The sequence below is a fragment of the Momordica charantia genome (assembly GCF_013281855.1).
Source record: "Momordica charantia cultivar OHB3-1 chromosome 10 unlocalized genomic scaffold, Mcharantia_2.0 BLBB01000010.1, whole genome shotgun sequence".
Classification (NCBI taxonomy): Eukaryota; Viridiplantae; Streptophyta; class Magnoliopsida; order Cucurbitales; family Cucurbitaceae; genus Momordica; species Momordica charantia.
The window spans coordinates 7537237-7556960 of record NW_028275158.1 but is presented as its reverse complement, the minus strand read 5'-3'; the positions used below and the strand labels follow the sequence as shown (position 1 = coordinate 7556960).

The 19724-nt window shown below is 31.8% G+C and overlaps 1 protein-coding gene across 1 annotated transcript; it reads right to left on the bottom strand.

The window, feature by feature from the left end:
• Positions 1-620: 620 nt before the first annotated feature.
• On the bottom strand, positions 621-13479 carry LOC111012835 (putative LRR receptor-like serine/threonine-protein kinase At1g53440). The gene is made up of 24 exons (XM_022287107.2): positions 13004-13479; positions 9303-9468; positions 8116-8187; positions 7929-7997; positions 7755-7826; positions 7609-7680; positions 7455-7526; positions 7299-7370; positions 7141-7212; positions 6982-7053; positions 6819-6890; positions 5507-5584; positions 5340-5405; positions 5116-5175; positions 4958-4996; positions 4818-4867; positions 3853-4220; positions 3521-3719; positions 3297-3428; positions 3062-3180; positions 2729-2939; positions 2395-2632; positions 1974-2124; positions 621-1286 (listed from the first exon to the last, which is right to left on the bottom strand). The coding sequence occupies exons 1-24, from the start codon at positions 13113-13115 to the stop codon at positions 852-854; spliced, it is 3069 nt and encodes a 1022-aa protein (XP_022142799.1). The 5' UTR covers positions 13116-13479; the 3' UTR covers positions 621-851.
• Positions 13480-19724: the final 6245 nt, after the last annotated feature.

Sequence of the window (19724 nt, the reverse complement as noted above, 5' to 3'; positions counted from 1 at the left end):
ATAAAGTAGATTAATTGAACGCTCTCTAAAAACATGAAGATTGAAAGACTTTCAACACTTGAAAACTCGAACACTTTGATTTAAAAAACAAGCATCTCAACCTTCAACCTTCAACCTTCAAACCAAGCGAATGAAAAAATCAAAAAATAAAGAATAATTATTGAATAGACTACACAAACTATACAACATCAAAGTTCAACTCCATAAAATATAAATTTTTACGTATATTATAGAGATGATCTATAACATGTTTTTATCTTGTTGTAAAATCGACTTTTGATAATTTGTCCCTTTGTGTCCATTTACATTACAAAAAAAATTATAAATAAAAATTTTCTCCATATTATGCTCCCTCTCAAAATTTAAAGATTATATATTAAGAGTTGACTGGAATATAACTCAACATTATTTATCTTCCACACTCTTGGTTGAATTAAAAAAACACCATTTAAGCACATGTTTAAAAATTTTGGTGTACTAATATTCCATATCATCAGATGTACCTAAAAACCAGAATAAGCAACCATAGAGGTACAATATTAAAAAACTATTTGAAGAACAGGATTAGTCAATGTTGGATTCAAATATTGTCACACCACACATGAAGAACAAAAAATAAATGTTAGAATAATCAGATTTTCCAATATAATTCAATTTGTTTACAGCTCATTTGTTCTACCAAACCTAAAGACAGCTCAACTCCAATCCAACATAGTATACAGTATGCACACAAGTTTGTTGCCAAAAAGAAGCAATTTCAGAGAGTTTTTTGCATTCATTTGTACAAAGAATCAAATGACAGAGCCTGCAAAGAATAAGAAAACATAAGTTAACTGTGTTGTTTTGATGAACTACTTAGCTGAGGGTTGATTCTCGAGGGGATCGCTCGTTGCAGAATGGTAGAGATTCTTGCCATTGCTCTGGAAGGATGCTGATGCTGAGGAATCGGTACACGGCCCGTCCATCAACATGCTTCTTTGAGCCTCAGCATCTCGTGAAACTGTCGAGCTTGAAAACTGCGATCTGCTGTCTTGCGAGAGTTTCTCAAAGGCTTTAAACCTCGGATCCTGGCCCAATGAAGTGCGCTTGATGAGTGGGGCTTGGACTGCAATCTTACCTTCAAGCATACTCACCACAGAAGACATGGTTGGTCTGAGAGTGGGAGATGGGTTGGTGCATAAGAGAGCTATGTTCAACATCCTCATTGCTTCTTCTGATGAGTAATTTGAACCAAGGTCAGGATCTACGAGTTCTAGGAGGTTTCCCTGCTCTTCTAGCACATATGCCTTCAAGTACCAAACAAATAACACTCATTATCTCAGGGAAAAATATCCAGATGCTTACTGGTAGTGGCAGGCACCCATGTCGTGCCGACTACTATTAAATTTTTAACAAGTACGAATGAAAAATGCTGAAAAATAGATGTTTTTTCTGTTTTTCAAAAAGATAACGAGCGATCAATTTTTTAACGATGGTCAACACGAATATAGCAACTATGTTATTTATATCTTGACCATCGAATATAGCAACTATGTTGTTTATATCTTATGCCCTCTCTTCATCGGAGACTAAAGATCTTTTCTAAACATATTTCTCAACCACATGAGTCAAAAATTCTAGCAGAAATATAATATTAGACGGAAATATCTATAATACCCCTAGTGCAAAGCTTTTTTGTTACCATTTACTGTAATTTCTTTTTACAAATGATATAAAGAAAGACACTAATGCATAATACTTTGACCATTGACAATACTTCTAATAAATAACTTCTCCTTTCCCTTTCTTAATAAATAACTGTACCAAGCTGAATTCTTTATTAATTACTTTTCAAAAGAAGATAGACACTTTTTTAAAAAATTCAATACAACAGTTTTAGCAAAACACTTTTCTGTATCTGATTTGACAGATATTTTACGGGAGAGAACAGGAAAGCATAAAAATAAAAGAATGTGAAAAGGAAGATATGATACCCAATCAAGAAGATAGACAAAATCTTCCTTTGGCCTGTAATTTGTGTTACTTTTTCCACTAACTATCTCCAAGGCAACTATTCCAAAGCTGTAGACATCTGCCTTATCAGTCAAGTATCCTCTCATTGCATACTCAGGTGCCATATAACCTCTGAAGATTAAAATATCCAAAGCAAAACAAAACAGTAGATATTAAAAGGGTGTTCCAAAGAGACTAGTCAGATAAATTCTTGAATGTTCAAGGATGATAACTAGGTTCACTGAAACTAGAAATTTGAGACGCTCAAGATTGTAAGCTACATAAATTTATGCTTACATGTGGATCTTTTAGCTGAATGCATACATGCTTACGAGTTACGAACATACTTGTAAGTATACACGCATGCACACAAAGAGTGAGAGAGAGAGAGAGAGAGAGTACATGGTTCCAGCAATTCGGGTGCTTATGTGGGTGTTCTCCTCTTCATCAAGCTTAGCCAAACCGAAGTCAGAAATCTTGGCATTAAGATCTTTATCAAGCAGCACATTCGTGGCCTTTATGTCTCTATGAACAATTTTCAACCTCGATTCTTCGTGAAGGTAAGCCAATCCCCTAGCTATCTCCAAGCATATCTTCTTCCTTGTTGGCCAGTCAAGATGTAGCCTTTGTTCCTCGCGACCTCAAGTCAAAGAAAAATAAGTTAGCAAGACGAAATCAGATGGCCAGACCAATCCACAAGTTGCACACTAGACCAAAGATACCCTCGAACAATTACCGAAAAGCGCACGGGCAAGACTATTGTTTTCCATGTATTCATATATAAGCAACAATTGATTTCCCTCAACACAGCAGCCATAAAGCTTAACAAGGTTTGGGTGTTGCAATGCAGAGATCATGCCAATCTCAGTGACAAACTCACGGCTCCCTTGCTTTGATTTTGAAGAGAGTTGCTTCACAGCAATCAAAGCCCCATCTGACAATACACCCTATCCTTGACCAAAGAATATAATCTCAAGTTCATAAGAGTTTCAGGTTGTAATATAATTTGCAACATATATTGTCCTCTTGCATACAAAAGAGCTAAAAAAGAGATGCTTTCTCCAATTACCTTGTAGACTGGTCCAAATCCACCTTCACCTATTTTACTTGTAGGATCAAAGTTATTGGTGGCAACTTTAATTTGTTTCAAAGTAAAATGGCCCGTCTGTAAATCCACACCAGAAAGTTCTGTAGCAAGGAAAAAACAAAGATTTTTTATTTTTATTTTTTAAAGAAAGGTTGATGGTGTCTATAATAGAAAGTAACATAAACTGCCCGTATATTTTAATACTAAACAACTTTACCGTTATCTGGGACGTCCTTCTTACAAATGTAGATCCAAAGCGCTACAAGAACTAGTATGACTATTGCGCATGACGAAATTATGATTCCAGCTAGTGCTCCAGCGGACAGTCCTCCCTCATCGACTTTGAAGTCTGTAACAAAAATGACCATACCAATAAGAAGGCATTGTGCAGAAATTCCACAAAAGGGAAAGACCATATAAGAGTTTTTAGAAAAAATTTACTTGGTGTAACTGTGATAGCAGAAATAAGAGGCCCATAAACTCCTCTGTCAGGCACAGCTGTGGTTCCTTTACCAGCCCAATATAGGTGAATCTCAAGAGTGCTGCCATTGACAATAACATTTTTGTCTTCCAACGTGAAGTTCTTACCAACACCCCCAGCGGCCGCCGCGATATTGAAATCCTTCTTAACTAGTTTTCCCTGTAGAATGTATGCAGCCGATGAACAACTGAAATTATTACTCCATCATCATTAACATCTAAGCTTGGGTCTGGAAACTTGGAAAATAGACTTTATATTATATCTTAATGTCATAAACTTGCAGCATACTCACTTGAATTGATATATCAAATATACGCTTTCCCAGGCTGTTAAACTTTTGATCATTAGAGTACATAATTTCAGCAAAGTGGAGCTTCACATTGTAGCTCCCGCTCCGCAAGCAAAGACCGTAATATTTGAGAGAGATAGGGGAAAGTCGGGCACTTTGATAATAGTCCGGACCACTCACATTCAGGCCAAACTTATTTGCAGCCAAGTAATCAGCATTTTCATCACCCAGAAAAACTCCTGTACTGCTATAAGCCCATCTTTCTGAAATAGAAATGAAGCTTGCCTTGCCATCTTTAGTTAAGTCCTCTTCATAATCATGCCCATCAGCCTCCAATCTGGTTCCTCCACAGTTAATAAACAAGGAATGATCTGCAGTTGTAATGAGTAAAATATAATCAAATACTTAAACTAGGATCCATGACAGAACACTTAAATGGGCTTCCTTTTTTCCAAAATTTGGTTCTCGGTATAGTTCTGAACATTGTTTTCAACTCATTATTGTAGATTGTTTTGACAGCCTGTTTGAGAACTCTCTATTCTGCGTTACAATTTACCCTCTCTAAAATTAAAAAATAATAAAATAATAAATAATAAATAATAAAAAGTAAGGTTGCAGATAGTTGTGCATAAAGATGTCTTTCATAGATGGTTACTACCAGATACAACTAAGGAACATTTGAAAATACCAAAATAACGTTTTCTTCTACATATTTTTATTTTGGAACAAGTTCCAAGAAACTTATTTTTAATTGGAAAAATCATAAAACAAGTCGTAGATTCAATTAGCTACAACAAAGTACAGCTAAGTAACATTTGCAAATACTAAAATAATGTTTTGTTCCACTTATTTGTACAGTGGAACTGAACAAGTCTCAATAAGCTTGTTTTTAGTCGTAAAATCATAAAACAGGTCTCAAGTTCAATGGCATAACAGGCCCATAATATCTAGAATCTAGATCTACTTACGTTCAGCTTTTCCTGAGCATGGAAGTTCCTTCTTGAGGCACCAAGGAACTCTGCAGGTAAGGAAAGTACATCATTCATTTCACTCGAGATTGACATGCAGTCAAGAAAGGGGAGAAAAAAACTATCTTGAAATGTCTTACTGTTGATTTGCTGCAGGTGCGTAACTGGCTATCATGTTCCTAAGGTAAAGAAAATGCAAAGCCATCAAGTAATAAGGGGACGTCAGATACTTATCAGAGTGGGCAGTATTAGTAATTACTTTTTTTCCCTTGCTTTTAATTGGAGTAGAGAAGCTTACACAGATGATTGTTGGCAACTAGCTAGATTTGACCCTGTAAAATTGTTGTAAGACAAATCTCTGCAACAACCCAACATGTTTATTAAAAAGATTAATATGTAATGCAATAACAAACTTTCCAAGAATTTCTCATATTGGATCAATTAAAAAAAAATCATGCTACTGTACACAAAACACTTCACAGCCCACTAGAATGTCAATGTACAGTTATATCGTATACTAACAGGAACTTTTTGCTATTCAAGACCCAGTCTGGAACTTCACCACTCAGTGAGTTGTTTGTCAGGAACCTACATCAATTAGGTTCTGGTTCAATAAGTTGTTGATGGAGGTGCATAAATAGTATATAATCTAATGCAACCAAAGTGGTAGTATCCAATTATCCACTTACATGAAGTCTATCTTCTTCTTCATCAGATTCTGAAATGTCTCAGGAATTGGACCAGTTAAATGGTTGAAGCTAAGATCTCTACAAAAAGGAAGGGAAAAAAAAAGGAAGAAAAAACTGCCTCAGATTTCTAAATAAGAAATAGATGCTTCGAACTAATGGAACTAATAATGGACCCAGAGAGAAGAAAACTTGAAATTTCAGGATTAAAAAGCCTTACTATTATTTTTTGTGTATTTGCAAGGCATATTAGATTCATTTAGACTTCTATTCAGCGGCCTTTACATAAGAATAGGAGATAAAAATCAAACTTCAGTAAAAAAAGAAATGATGAGTCTTAGCTCAGGGAGCCATTTTGTATCTTAAACTTTCAATCTGATCGATTCACTCCAAACTTGATCAAGCTGTGAAATGAATAGTTTCAATTAGTTAAGTCATATGTGTTCATCGTTTTTCAGATTTGTTGCCGAAGAAAGCTATTTTTATGGTATTGGTTCTTTTCGTCACGCTGGATGTCTTTTTAGCTAGGTTTGAGAATTTTATTATTGAAAATTAGATATTTTATTTATTTATTTAATTTTGTGACTCGGTTATAGCTTTTTTTTTTTTTTTTTTTTTTAAGCAACACTATCATGAAAAAATTATTATGTCCATAGATTTCATTAGGTGCCGATCATATACTTTCATAAGAAAAAAGAACACGTTGCAATAAAACCCAAAATTAATGTCTAGCTCTGGTCCTAGATAATAAGAAGATAAACGTTGAAGAATCCACTGATAGGAAGGTCTTTACCACAGATTTCAAAATAAAACAACTCTGATAACTATTTTCTCATTCCTTGAACAAGCAAGAAAATTACATAAACAAATTGGGCCTTGAAGCCTCGAAGCCTTGGTTCAAGTAGTTTCATAGTTGAGTTCGAACATTTTTAAGACATGATTTTGATTATTATGTTAAAAACAATTTTATAATGAAAAATACTTGCTCCTTAACAGCAAGTAGAAACATTGTCCTCCTCACCATTAAATGTTTGAGAAATGCAAAAGTGGAGACCTTTTTCTTTAAATAATAATGAGTTGTCAAATATTTAATAGTTAGGAGGACAAAGTTTCTTCTCATTGTTGAAAAACCAAGTATTTTCCTTTATAATTTAGTTTTCGGAAGATATTAATTTTACCACTCATTCAAGGTTTAATTTTATGACATTGAAAATATGCACGAGCATAAAAATAAAAATTTCTCAAAAAGAGAAAAACGAAATCAAGTTGGCATCTTTCAGCATTTATGCACAAGAACCAGTCATTAAGCACTCACAGAGTTGATAATTTATTCATTACTCCGATATACTCGGGGATTGAACCATTGATTAAACAGTTCCTCAGGACCCTGCTAGGAAAAAAAGTTTATTAAAATGTAAAGATAAAAAAAAAAGTGAGCTTTGTTAGATAGACAACAAATTGAGTTACATTCAACTTACAGTTCTTCCATATTTATCATGTCTGTCAAATTGGGGAAACTTATAAATGATCCCTTCAAATCAGATATCCTCCTGTTAAACAAGTTGCACCCAGGTGAAAAACATTCCAACAACTGAACTGTAGTCTATGCAGTTATTGGAAATCTTAGAGATTCTCACAGCTGAGTTAGGTTTTTCAATTGAGATATTGTAGAAGGAATAGGATTTTCCATCAATGTTCCTTGAATATCCCTGGAAAAAAAATTGAGAAATCCCATGAAAACAAGTAATCTTGGGTATCTAATGGGAAAATATTGCAAAGTACATATGAAACTCACAGTCTCTTAAGGTTGATCCAATTCCCAATGAATTCAGGAATCTTCCCAGACAGTCCGCTCCCATCTATCCTTCTGCAGACATTAATTAGAAAACAGAAATAATGGAGTATTATGAAATAATCAAAAGTCTAAATTTTTTTCACTTGGGTTACTTACAAATCAACCAAGTTCTTCAATTTTCCGAATGAGTCTGGTATTTTTCCTGTGAAATTGTTTGCAGAAAGAAGCCTACAGGGGTAAGAACACAGCTGATTACATTGCCCCAAGATGTTTTCCACCATACAGAAGAGGTAAAGGACAAGTGTCTCACAGTCTAAGCAAGCGGTTCAGATTTCCAAGGCTGGGAGGTAGACTTCCAGTAAGCTGGTTGTCTTCCAAGACCCTGCACAACTCAATTGTCATCAACTTCCTAAAATCTTGGTTCAATTACACAAACTTTGTTTTTTCATCACTTACAGCTCTTCAAGGGTGCCAATGTCACCAATTTCCTTGGGAATTGAACCGCTTAGCCTGTTTCCTAAGAGAGAACTGCATAGTAAAAACAAACACATATCAAACTTGCTTATCAATTCGTTGATGATTAGGAACCATAAAGAATGCCAAAGAAATCCAGCCCAATATATGACTTACAGTTTGACGAGAGGAGCACTGGCAAGACTTGTGGGTAGCTGGCCATTAATATAGTTGCGACTAAGATCACTGTTCTATCAGAGTAACTTCACTTAGAATTTTAAGTTTTAACAGGCATTCACCCATTTAAAGGAGATTAGAATGTTTGTATCTAATACAATAAAGAATGACAGTTTCCAGCACTTACAGTTCCTGAAGATGAGTGAGATTACCAAATTCAGCTGGAAAAGTTCCTGCTAGATCGAGCCCCTTAAGTATGCTGTGAAAACAGCAAATAAGGTGTCAATATAAAGATCATATAGAGGAAACGAGAAAAAGGAAAGAATTTAATGACTCAAAACTTTCATTGCCTCGAAGCCGGCCTGGAAGGGCGGAGAGAATCCATCGGTCTAAAAGAGTTTCACCATAAGTGGAATATTATAAAAGCTTAATGTGTCAATTTAGTTTCACATGGAAACTAAATTGAGAAGTACTAGTATTATTTTCATTAAAAAACAAAAATAAAAGAAAAGGACTATAAAGAAGAAGAGAGAGTTCAATATATAAGATCAGAATGTAGAACAGTAAAAACTAGGCGAAATAGGCAAAATGCTGATCACTACTAAAGCTCCTTACAACAAATAGAGGGAATTGGAAGATAAGTAAATGTCTTTCTATATTTTGAACTGATTCCAAATTTTAACAATTTCCAGAGTAATGATTTTTCAATAATTATTATTAGTTAAAATTTTAAAATAACATTAGTAGTAATTCTCTACTGTCAGATCGACCTACATCGACAATAATAGCGATGAAAAAAACCATGGTACCTGAAATTGATACCAATTAAAGATTAACTATTGTTCATAGTTGATTTTCTATACGCATATGGATCAATCTCTAAGGTCAATCATTACGTGATTTTTTATTTGCAGTAATAATACCTATAATTCAAGACCAATACAGTACGTAATATATATTATACACACAATGACAATTACTCTAAACTAGATAATTAATTATAAACAATGATGAATAAATATTAGACAGTTGGTTAGTCAATGACTGTGAGCAAAGGTTAAACAATTAGCTTGCAACATGAAGAGTCATTTATGATTGAAAATTAATGAAAATTTGTCTTTATCACGCCTGAATGACCGACTATTTACTTATGCCTTCTCTGCATATAATTAATGTTAAAAAATCTAAACTTTATGCTAGGAAATTCAAATCTCTTAAATAGTATTAAGATTTCTTGAGCAGACAGAGAAAAAGAAAAAACTAGCACTCGGAGCAAAAAATATGTTACTTTCAAAATGCAATAGAATTACCAAACAATGAGTAAGGGAAGAAAATATGAAGCGCATCAATGGGGAAAGGAAATACGTGTCTTACATGATTGTCACATGGCAAACAGTGGAAGTACAATTGCATGAGACATTCCTCAAGATTTGGTTTCCCGGCGGTCCATTGGAAAAGCCTTCGCCTTGAATGCAAGAACTCCGAGTAACATTCCAGTTTATGTTCTTTAGTTTTGAAGATATTGTTTGAAGGACTTTCACTGTTCAACCCAAACCGATTGGTAAAATACATCAGTACCAGATCCAGGAATTACCCAAGCTATTTAGAAGTGTTTACCAGATAAAAAAAAAAAAAAAAGAAGTTTTCAACCCATATAATCGTAAGATCTGAAATATTTGGAAAAAAAATATTATGGGTCGTTTGAATAGTAAAATATATTCTATGTTTTGTACTTGTTGGGAATCGTAATAGGTGACAAATGATTTTGCCAAAGAAATAAAATTTTGCAAATATAGTAATTGTCTAGTATTAGTCTATCAACGATAGACTTCTTTCACTAATGGACATGCGGGAAAAACTCCCCTATCATAAATATGGTTCTTCCCATATAGACTAACAAACAAGTCAAGAAAGGTTCTATAATTATAAAATATATATATATATATATAGTACAGATGATTGGGGTTATGATTGAGATCCTCTGTAATTTGAAGTCCATGAAATTGGAAGGAGGGCATTTCAGTGAACTGAAAATGATTGAGTTCTGTTTAACTGAGTTCTAATATTCCAAATCCCAAAATATAGCCCTTATTTTCTATTTCAAATTTTGGTACATTAGAAAAAAGGCTGAAATTATCAGAATTAAATCCTAACAGTGGAGTGAACGAATTCAATGCTCTATTAGATATGAACTTAAGTAATCATACAAATCTCTGGGTCAAAGCCCACAGATCAAATCATAATAGTCAAAGCAAATCAATTCAATATTTTTTCCCTTGCAATATACCCAATCTTTGCAAAAAAACAGAGCAAGTCAACTCAATAAATATACAGTAATGTAAATTTGAAGATATGGTTGTTCAGACAAGTTGGTCAAAAGAATAGGAGAGTCTATAAACACTGCAAAAGTTAGCCGTGTTCAAATTCCAGAGGAGTTACTACCACTCAACCAAAACCCACCGGCTAGTAGAAGTCATGCCCCATTTTCACCTAGCTGGGAGCTTATTAATTAATGCTCATTTAAGAACAGCTGTTTTTTTTTTATATTACAAAACAACTGTCTGGCCATGACATTTCCAGAACCTGTAAAGAGAATATATACGGAGAGTGGTACAAGTGCCTTGACGATCAAATCTCAACAGTCTTTTAAATAAAAGTAAAAAGGAAAAAGAGAGAGAAAAATATTTTCCAGGGAACTATCTTTTCCTGCCTTACAATATTTTAATTCATCCATAGAAATGAAAATTAATATTTAGATTATACATGTTTGAAAAAATAATAATAACTTTTGTTTCTGTTTTTTTATTTATAAATATCCTTCATATGGAGGGGAGAAAAAGTCAGATCTCACGTGAAACGTTTTTGGAGTTTGGGATCGGCGAGAGGGTCGTGGGCCCCAACCGTGGGGCCCACGTTTGGCATTAAATGTGGGGCCACTGTCACACTACTCTGACATGACGGTTTCCATTTTATTAAAAACGGTCAACATAATATATATATTTTTCTTCCCAAAAAAATGTTCTTAGTTAAAAGAAATTATGCGCCGAGACTTAAATCTTTCATCTTTTTGGTCGAATACATCTGTTAAATATGTCATCTTCGACTTTGTTGATGTTAAATTGGTTCACGTCTCATGCTAAATGTTATCCTTCAACATGGATTGAAGTTAAATATTACCTGACTTAGTTTAGATTTTATAGTGACTGAAGCAAACGTCACCAACTTCGTTTGGACCAATTAACTTAGTCCGACAAGACCTAAACTACTTTTCCAACCAAAAAGAGCACATCGACCTACTCCTAAAATCAAGCTAAGACCAGACAAACAAGAGAATAACTCAAGCCCCCCCCCCCCTCCCCCCGCGTCTATAAAAGGAACGTCACTTCAACTCAAATACGCTATTATGTCTCAATATGATCTATTGAGCTCGAACTCTTACTTGAACATTAAAGTGTTTGTTTCTTTTATACGAGTCTCTCCTCGTGCAGTTCACACCTCTATAGCTCGACCAAGTTCGACGCAAGTCGATCTTTACGGCTTGACATAATTCAGCATCAACAAATTTGTTTAGCTACTTTGATCCAATTTGAATATAATATGAATATCATTCTCTATGGCGTTAGATGTTCAAATTTAGTTCCTAGCTTTAGTTTAATCTTAAAATTTCTAAGAGTTTCAAATTTGACTCTTATAATTTTGAGTTTTTTTTTCCATTTCATCCCTATAAAACTATACCCAAAGATTAAGTTTGCAATTTAAAGTAATATATTTACTATTTTAAATAATTAATCTGTTGCGAATTCATTTTAATTCTCTTTTTTAATTTCTTTTATAAGTTAAATATACTATCAGTTACAATTATAACTTTTCCAATTAATTTTCATTATTTATTATAACTGATCTATGAAAAGAGGCAAAAGCAATCAACAAAGTCATTCCATCTTGTTAGTCAATTTAATTTTCTAAAGTATGAAATATAAGAATAGTTAATAGATTCAATTCGGATAGGTTTTGTCATTTCTATTAATTTAATTTTGATTCATTATATACATACCCACATAAAAAATCATTTCGAGATTCATTTCTATTTTTCTTAAACTTATGGGTAATTTGATATGTTAACTAGTCAAGACATCTATTTTTAGTTAAAAAGTTCGTGTATTCGAATTATGTTGTATTAAGAAAACAAAATGAATATGAAAAAAACAAATAAATTTGTCTAGAAAAATATAGATGCAAGTAAAAAAGTGAATTATTTTCTTAAATTAAGGGATAACAATTAATATTGATATGCCTGCTTTATCTTTCTTTTTTTGTAGTATAACATTGAAATTCTAACAAACTTCAATATTATATTAGATATTTTATATTGTTCGTTCTAAAAGGAATAATTTGACTTTTTTATTTATCTGAAATTTAAAAAATCATTTATAATTAAATACCATCAGAAAAAGCGAGAACTCCAAAACCACCTGACCTAACTGATACAGGATTAGGAAGAAAGAGGCAAATAATGAAGAGGAAAAAAAAAAGAAATCTGAAGGAAAAAGAAACAAAAAACAATGCTGCTGATTGGTTGCCGAGAAAATGTGGGAAAATGGCACAGCGCGTGAGATCACGGTGGAAATTCCTAAAGAAAAACTAACTTCTGCAGTTAAGCAAGTTTCTGGTAGCGCCCAAAAGAAAATCTGGAGGAAAAGGAAAAGAAGAAAGGAATTTACGATACTCTCAGTAATCGATGTATGAAATTTTCGCTCTCGGATTCCGGGAAAGTAAAATCGTGAAGAAAAGGGAAAGCAAGCGGAATTCCTTCTCACTCTGTTGCTCGAAAATCGCACAGAACGAGAAGAATTTGACTACTATTTTCACTATCCTAGAGTTTCTCGGCAACCAAACACAGCGATTTCAACTACAGAGACGAAAAATCCCTAGTTCGGAGTCTCCAGTCTCTCCAAAACACAAAAATACATCAAAACCCAAAAAAAACCAGTCATAAAAAGCAAATTCCACGAAGAATCAGAAGCAGAAACCAAGACAGAGAAGCGAGAAACGGCAGAAAATCGAAACAATCGTACCTTCAGTTTCGGGCAAAAGCTGAGCGTCGGATCCAAATCCAAATCCATCGAACACCAAAATCCCCAAAACCAGAACGCCGAGAATCCTGAATTGAGAACTCCGAAAATCCATAGCCGCGTGGTGGAGGAAGAGTCGCCAGTGGCAAAAGAAGAAGAATAAAACAAAAGAAGAGTGAGGGGTTTTCTTCGAAGCGACGGCGAAAGGCGAACAAACGAAGCAATCGGAAGTGAATGAAGGAGTGGATCGGAAGAAATGAGAGAGAGAGAACAAATGGGTTTGAAATTCAACTCTGAAAAGGAAAGAAACTGTTTCTGGAAACTTAAATCAGAAAAGAACTGTAGATTTCTCCATTAACGAGTGAGTTGAAGAAGAAGAAGAAGAAGAGGATTTTGTTAAAGGCGTGAGGGGCAGAACTGTAAAATGGCACATGATATGATGGTATAGTTATGGTATGGCAGATGAGATCTTGCATGGCCACATTGTTTATAAAGAAATATGTCTTTTGAGTTTTGTATATATTAGACCAACGCTTACTCTCACTCGTTAATCTACTGCTTCTCCCCTTTTAAATTAATATTTGGATTTCAATTTGTTCTGTTTTTTAGTACAATATGGGGTGACGGGGAATCGAACTCATAACCTCCTGATTGAAGATATATATGTCAAACATCTATACTGGTTTTGACATTCAATTTGATCCTTATACCTTAAAAAGTGATTGTTTTGTTACATTTTTGTGACACTACATTCAATATATATCTATTGATTTGCAGTCTTTAACTTTATATTAAAGAGTTTCGATTGTGTGTTAGAATTTGTGTTAATATTTTGTAAACATGGACTAAAATGAACACTTTTAAAAGTACAATGACCAAAAAGAGCGTTTTGAAAGTATATTAACCAAAATATACTTGAGAGGTGGAGACCAAGGAAATAATATTTTAATTAACTAAAAATTGAAATGGATCAAAATAGCATTTTAACCTTTTTCTTTTCTTTTACATTAATATATAATATGTTTAAATTATATAAGCTAACAAGTTGGTGCGCCATTCATTATATGAAATCAATAACTAAGGATAAGACACCATTCCAACGCAACTAAGGGAATAAATGCAGTCGAAAGTTTAATCTTCCACCGTGCAGTGTTGCGCTAAAATAAATTCAATAATTGTAGCATAAACTAATTTTCCGTTGCTAACTGGAATAAAAATTTTGTAGCTATTTATTTATTTTTAAAACATAAAAATACCTCTTTTCTACTCGTCCAAAATTTATCCCTCTCTCAATAATTAATATTTTTCATTCAAACATAATTTATTGAATAATATACAAATTATCTTTATTGATGTCAAATGCTTAATTAATCTTGCGTTCCTACGTTTTTTTTAAGTGTTATATTTGTAATTAATTTTTTGAAAAACGAAATACTTACAAATATCTTAATACATTCAAGTTTCACTTTTAAATTTTATTTTTATCGGAACATATATAAACGTTACATTATAGTCTCTAAGTTTGGGATTTTCATTTTTTTTTCAGTTGATGTTGAAACCCCACCAAAGTTATAGAACAGTCTTCTTTGCAGTTTTGTTTAAGAAAAAACTACAAATCCATTTTGGAACTACTTGACACTTTTTACCTAATAAACATCCTCTCTTGAGATGAATGAACAAACACAAAATTATTAAGTTGTCATATTTTTATTTAATAATTTACAAAAGAAAAAAAAAGTATGGACAGAGAAACTAAAATAGTTTTTATTGATGTAAAATTTATTAACTAAAGTATAATGCTTAAAAATTTATGGAGCAAAAATTAATAAATATCCCTTCAGAATAAGATTTAAATGTACTAATCATACTATTTATGTCAGTTTTCAATTTTACTCATAATCTTTAAAAAAATCTAAAGTTCATCGAGTTAAAACGAAGGTAATGTACAAATTTAAAAGATAATTTTTTTTTTTATAAGACTGAAAATTTTAAAAGCATTTTTAATAGTTACATTTTCTAGATCAACATATGATTTCTTTCAAGTTAAGTATATTGAAAATGTTAATTAAGTACTTTTTATATAATTTTAAAAGTGGGTGGAAAGATTCTAATTAGATATACTTGAGAACTTTTAGTATAGAATTTTGCTTTCTCATTCCCATTGCATTCTCAAAAGGTAGTGTCTTATCATTTCAAATTTTCTAAACCTAACATATACCTTTCCAAATGCATAATTTAAAGGGTGGGGAGGGATTGAATTTAGACATTTTTTACTCAAAAAAAAAAAAAAGAAAATAGACATTTTGACTCGTTCTAACCATTACTAGTAGTTAACAAAATTTAAATTTATTTAATGAGTTTCATAAATTTAAATAATAATTATATAGACTATAATAATATTATTTCAATTAACATGGCAACTATATAAATAAATATCTATAATAAATTTAGTTGGTTTAAAACTAATGTTGCGAGTAAATCATATTATGTTTGACAAAGATATAAAAGAACAACACAAAAATTCAATAATGAATTATTATGCATAAAAAGAAACTAGAAGAAAAAAGTTCGACAATTTATTGAGTAAAAAATGGTCATTTTTAAGATCGTAGTTCCATTAAGTATAAATTTTTTTTTTTTTTAAGAAATATGTAGTCCAAAGCAAGGTTTTAAGAAATATCAAGGCCTCAATTTCATGCAAATATCGATGTCGATAGATATTTCTGTAAAAGTTAGAAAAATTAAAAAATCGTAAAAAATATTTAAATTAGCAAAATAAACATTTTTCTATTTCTAAATTAATTTAAAATAATTAATAGTAATATTTTATATATACTAGTGACATTTTGTTGATATTTTCATATTTAGTTGATTTTCTTGTACTATGAAGGAAATGTCGATTTACTCCTCAGAGAAACGTACAGATATTTATAACAATGAGTCCAAGACATGAATTTGAAAAACTTGAATTTATATAGTTTGATATTATCCGACTTGTGTGTATGACTTTACACCCTTTGGTTTTTTCTACATTACAAATAAAGGGATAAAAATTTGAACTTACGACTTATCACTTAAATTATGCTCGGTTCGAGGTTTGACTTTATAATATCTTCATAAACTATGTATTCAAACTTAGATTGAGGTGAATTTGCTTTAAATGGTTATGCATTAATTGGCCACTTTAAAATTTTGTTGGGAGAGAGACTGGAAAGTGAAAGGTGATCATCGACAAAAATATCTTTGACCAATGTAATATATTAATTTGGGAGGCGAGAATGCCGAGGAGAAATCAAATATAAACTTTGATTCGTTCTACAAATTATTAGTTCACAAAATTTCCTTATATTAGTTCGTTTATTACTTATAATGTTGTGATTTTGTTCTTACAAAATTAAGTAAATTTTTGCAAATAATATTTGTTAAAGAATAATTCTTTGAACAATTTAAATTTTTCTTAAAAAACACATTTGAGATTTGACAACACCACAAATAATGTTTTTCTCGAAATTAAACACAACATTACTAAAAAAACCAACAAAGACATCAGTCATTGGTCGAATCCCTATTCTAAATTAATCTCAATTAGTCCCTATAATTCAAACAAGAAGCCACAAACTTTTTAAAATAAAAATTAATGTTATGGGTGAAATAAAGCTCGATTCACGAACGAACTATAGAAAATTCTAGTAAGTCAGCCTAGATCAAGCAAAGTCCCTGGACTTCGAAACGATCCAAAAATATGTGTCCTTGGATATAAACCCTATGAGTCGTATAAATGAGCCACTTGCCATGTATCAATTCTGTGGATGTAGACCAATGGACCGAGCCTAATGGGTTGACCAACCCTTGGGGCAAAACCCAAAGGGTCCAGTACATGAGGCCTCGCCTCTGTATGTGAGACGAACCCCTAAGCTATCTAGTTCCCTTGATTCTTTTGTAAACCAATCAAACCATCCAACTCTAGTCGTTCGAATTTGGGAAATTCCAAAAAACAAAAAGAAAAGACATCTAAAATATTTTAGATTTTTCCTTAATTCATAAATAGAGGCAAAGTCTGATCGAGGTATAAAACTAAAAATTAGTTCTTGCTAAACTTGACACAAATCCTATTGTAATTTAAACATCATAGTATATGTGGCTACCACCATACCGATGTGTAGTCTCTCTATTTTTCATGTTCAATCGAATATTTTTTTTGAAAAAAAAGTTGTATAGATTTAATAATTCTATTAGGCCAAATTTAATCTAACTATTAATAAATAATAAATAAACTCAACTATTAAAACGTACTCATTTTATCACTTTTGAAGTTTGAAGTTTGATTGGATGATAAAAGTTAAAACTTGAGGTTCCCTGTCCAATTACTAAATACAAAAATAAAATAATAAAAGGAAAAAATTGTTTAATTTTACTTTTTACCAATTACATTTGTATGGTTCGAGCTTAGTACGATTTAGTACTTTTTTATTGATAATAGTTTATTGTCCTTTCATTATTTGATTGATACTTAGTAAAATATATATATATATATATAATAATAATAATAATAATAATAATAATAATAATAATAATAATAATAGAGTTTATCAAATATCCATGTAAAGTTAATTATAAAAGGTCTACATTGAATATTTTAATTTTTTTTAATCCAACAACATCGATGATATGGAATTCAAACCTGTTACATTTTATTTAAATATATATACTTTAACCAGTTGAATATATTTAGATTATCGAACATTTTATATTTAATTATATTTGAATCCAACAAACATCAATCCATTATATTTAGTATCTTTCTACATTTGAATCCAACAAACATCAATCCATTATATTTAATATCTTTCTACAATTAAGTTAAAACAATAACTTTATAGCTTAATCAAAATATTTTTTTCACATCCTTAACTGTAATCTTTCATCTTGTATTCGTAGAGTAAATATTCTAAAGAATAATAATTTGAAAGTTTTACTGCATTGTATTATTATTTTTTTTAGTACAATAAGTAGAGGTGGATGATTCGAATTCGTGACCTCTAAATCAGAGACATGAACCAATTACCGTTGAGCTGACTGTTCACTCATAAATAGAAACATCTGATAAATTTTAATAAAACGACATGAAGGGTTATAAAATTAAAAATATGTATATAAGGATTAAATTAAATTAAGGTTAAAATATGAGGAGTTACTTTAAATGTGAAAATTGAAAATTCCCACCGACAGACAAATAATATGAATGCAATGTGGGCGATGATTGTCTGTAAGTTACTCAACGACAGCTTAATGGTACGATGATTCACATTCAAATAAACTTTCTAATTGAAGTAAAAAGAAATAATAATAACAATAATAAACTTTATAGATTTAATAATTTATTTATTATTATTTTAATTAATTAATGTACTGCACCATCACGCGTTTTTTTAGGGACTAGGTTGGTTTAGTAAAATTTCTAAGAATATCAAAAAAATAAAAATATTTACAAAGTTAGTCTAAATTCTACGTGCTCTTTCTTTTCTTTTCTTTTTTACTTTGGAAGGAGAAAACGGTCTCTTTCCTCGCCTCGATGGTAGAGGTCAAATTCATAAGCCGACAATTTTTCTAGATAGGTTGAACTATTGGAAGCAGTTCCCATTGGGTTTACCTTGTTTACAAGTCGACTCTATGACAACAAGAAAGGGCGATCTCTTTCTTACCTTCGTGCACGGCTATCATGTTGTTGGGTCTGAACTGCCTGCGGTTACACGCACTCAGAGCCAGAACACAGACACCTCGAGATGTATGGGGAATTCGCTGCTGATAGATCCTAGACAATTAGACATCCAACCCGTAATCGCAACGATTCAATTGCAAGTGCGAAGCTCTGCCACTGGTGAGGGCGGGCTGTTTGGGGACAGAATCAGAGATTGGATGGACATCCAAAACGGATCGGAAAAAAGAGGACCAATCATACTCAAAATAAAAATTTGGTCCTGTCTCAGAATCAGGAAAAGCAAAACGAAATTAGAATTTGACTCCTTAACTCCTCATACTGCCGCCACCATTTCTAAGATTATTTAAAGGACAATAAGACGTAAAATATTGTTTTAGTAATAGCAGCGACTGCAAAATGTAAAATTCATAATTTATTAAAAAAAATCATTGATAGCAAAATTGTTGGAAGATATAAAATGTACGTGCTAAAAATGATAAGATTTAAATTTGTTTAATTACAATAAATCTGTAAATTTCATATTTAAAAAATTGTAAAATGAGATTTCTTATGTACTTGAAATATAGTAGTACGTATGTGGATAAAAATGTAAAAAAAAAAAAAAAAAGCTCCAAATGAGTTGGATATTATTTGTTAACTTGAGTACAAGAGTCACTTTTCCTCCAATATTTATAATATTATTTTAAAAAAAACTTAGACATGAATTTATAGAATATGAGTCCTCTTTAACTCATTAATTTTCATTTTATATTTTAAAAATATTTTTTTGTGGAGTCTTCTCGAGACAATGGGAAAAAAATGCCAAGGAACCTTATAATAAGTTTGATTGGATATATGTTAGCAAAAAGTTTGATATTATTTTTGAATTAGGGGAAAATGTTTCACCAAATTAGTTACTTTTAAATTTATTGTAATGTTTGACTATGGTTCTTCTTGTCCGAACCACCATAATAAATTCTAACACCAAAATTTAATTACATTATACACATTTTAATAATCCGTTAG

Excerpts from the sequence above, each read along its gene's own strand:
- LOC111012835 (XM_022287107.2), bottom strand. The coding sequence starts at position 13,115 with ATGGATTTTCGGAGTTCTCAATTCAGGATTCTCGGCGTTCTGGTTTTG. Across the intron at positions 7,371-7,454 it reads TTGAAGAACTTGGTTGATTT|AAGGATAGATGGGAGCGGAC; the intron begins GTAAGTAACCCA and ends TAATGTCTGCAG. Across the intron at positions 4,868-4,957 it reads GCACCTGCAGCAAATCAACA|AGTTCCTTGGTGCCTCAAGA; the intron begins GTAAGACATTTC and ends CCTTACCTGCAG.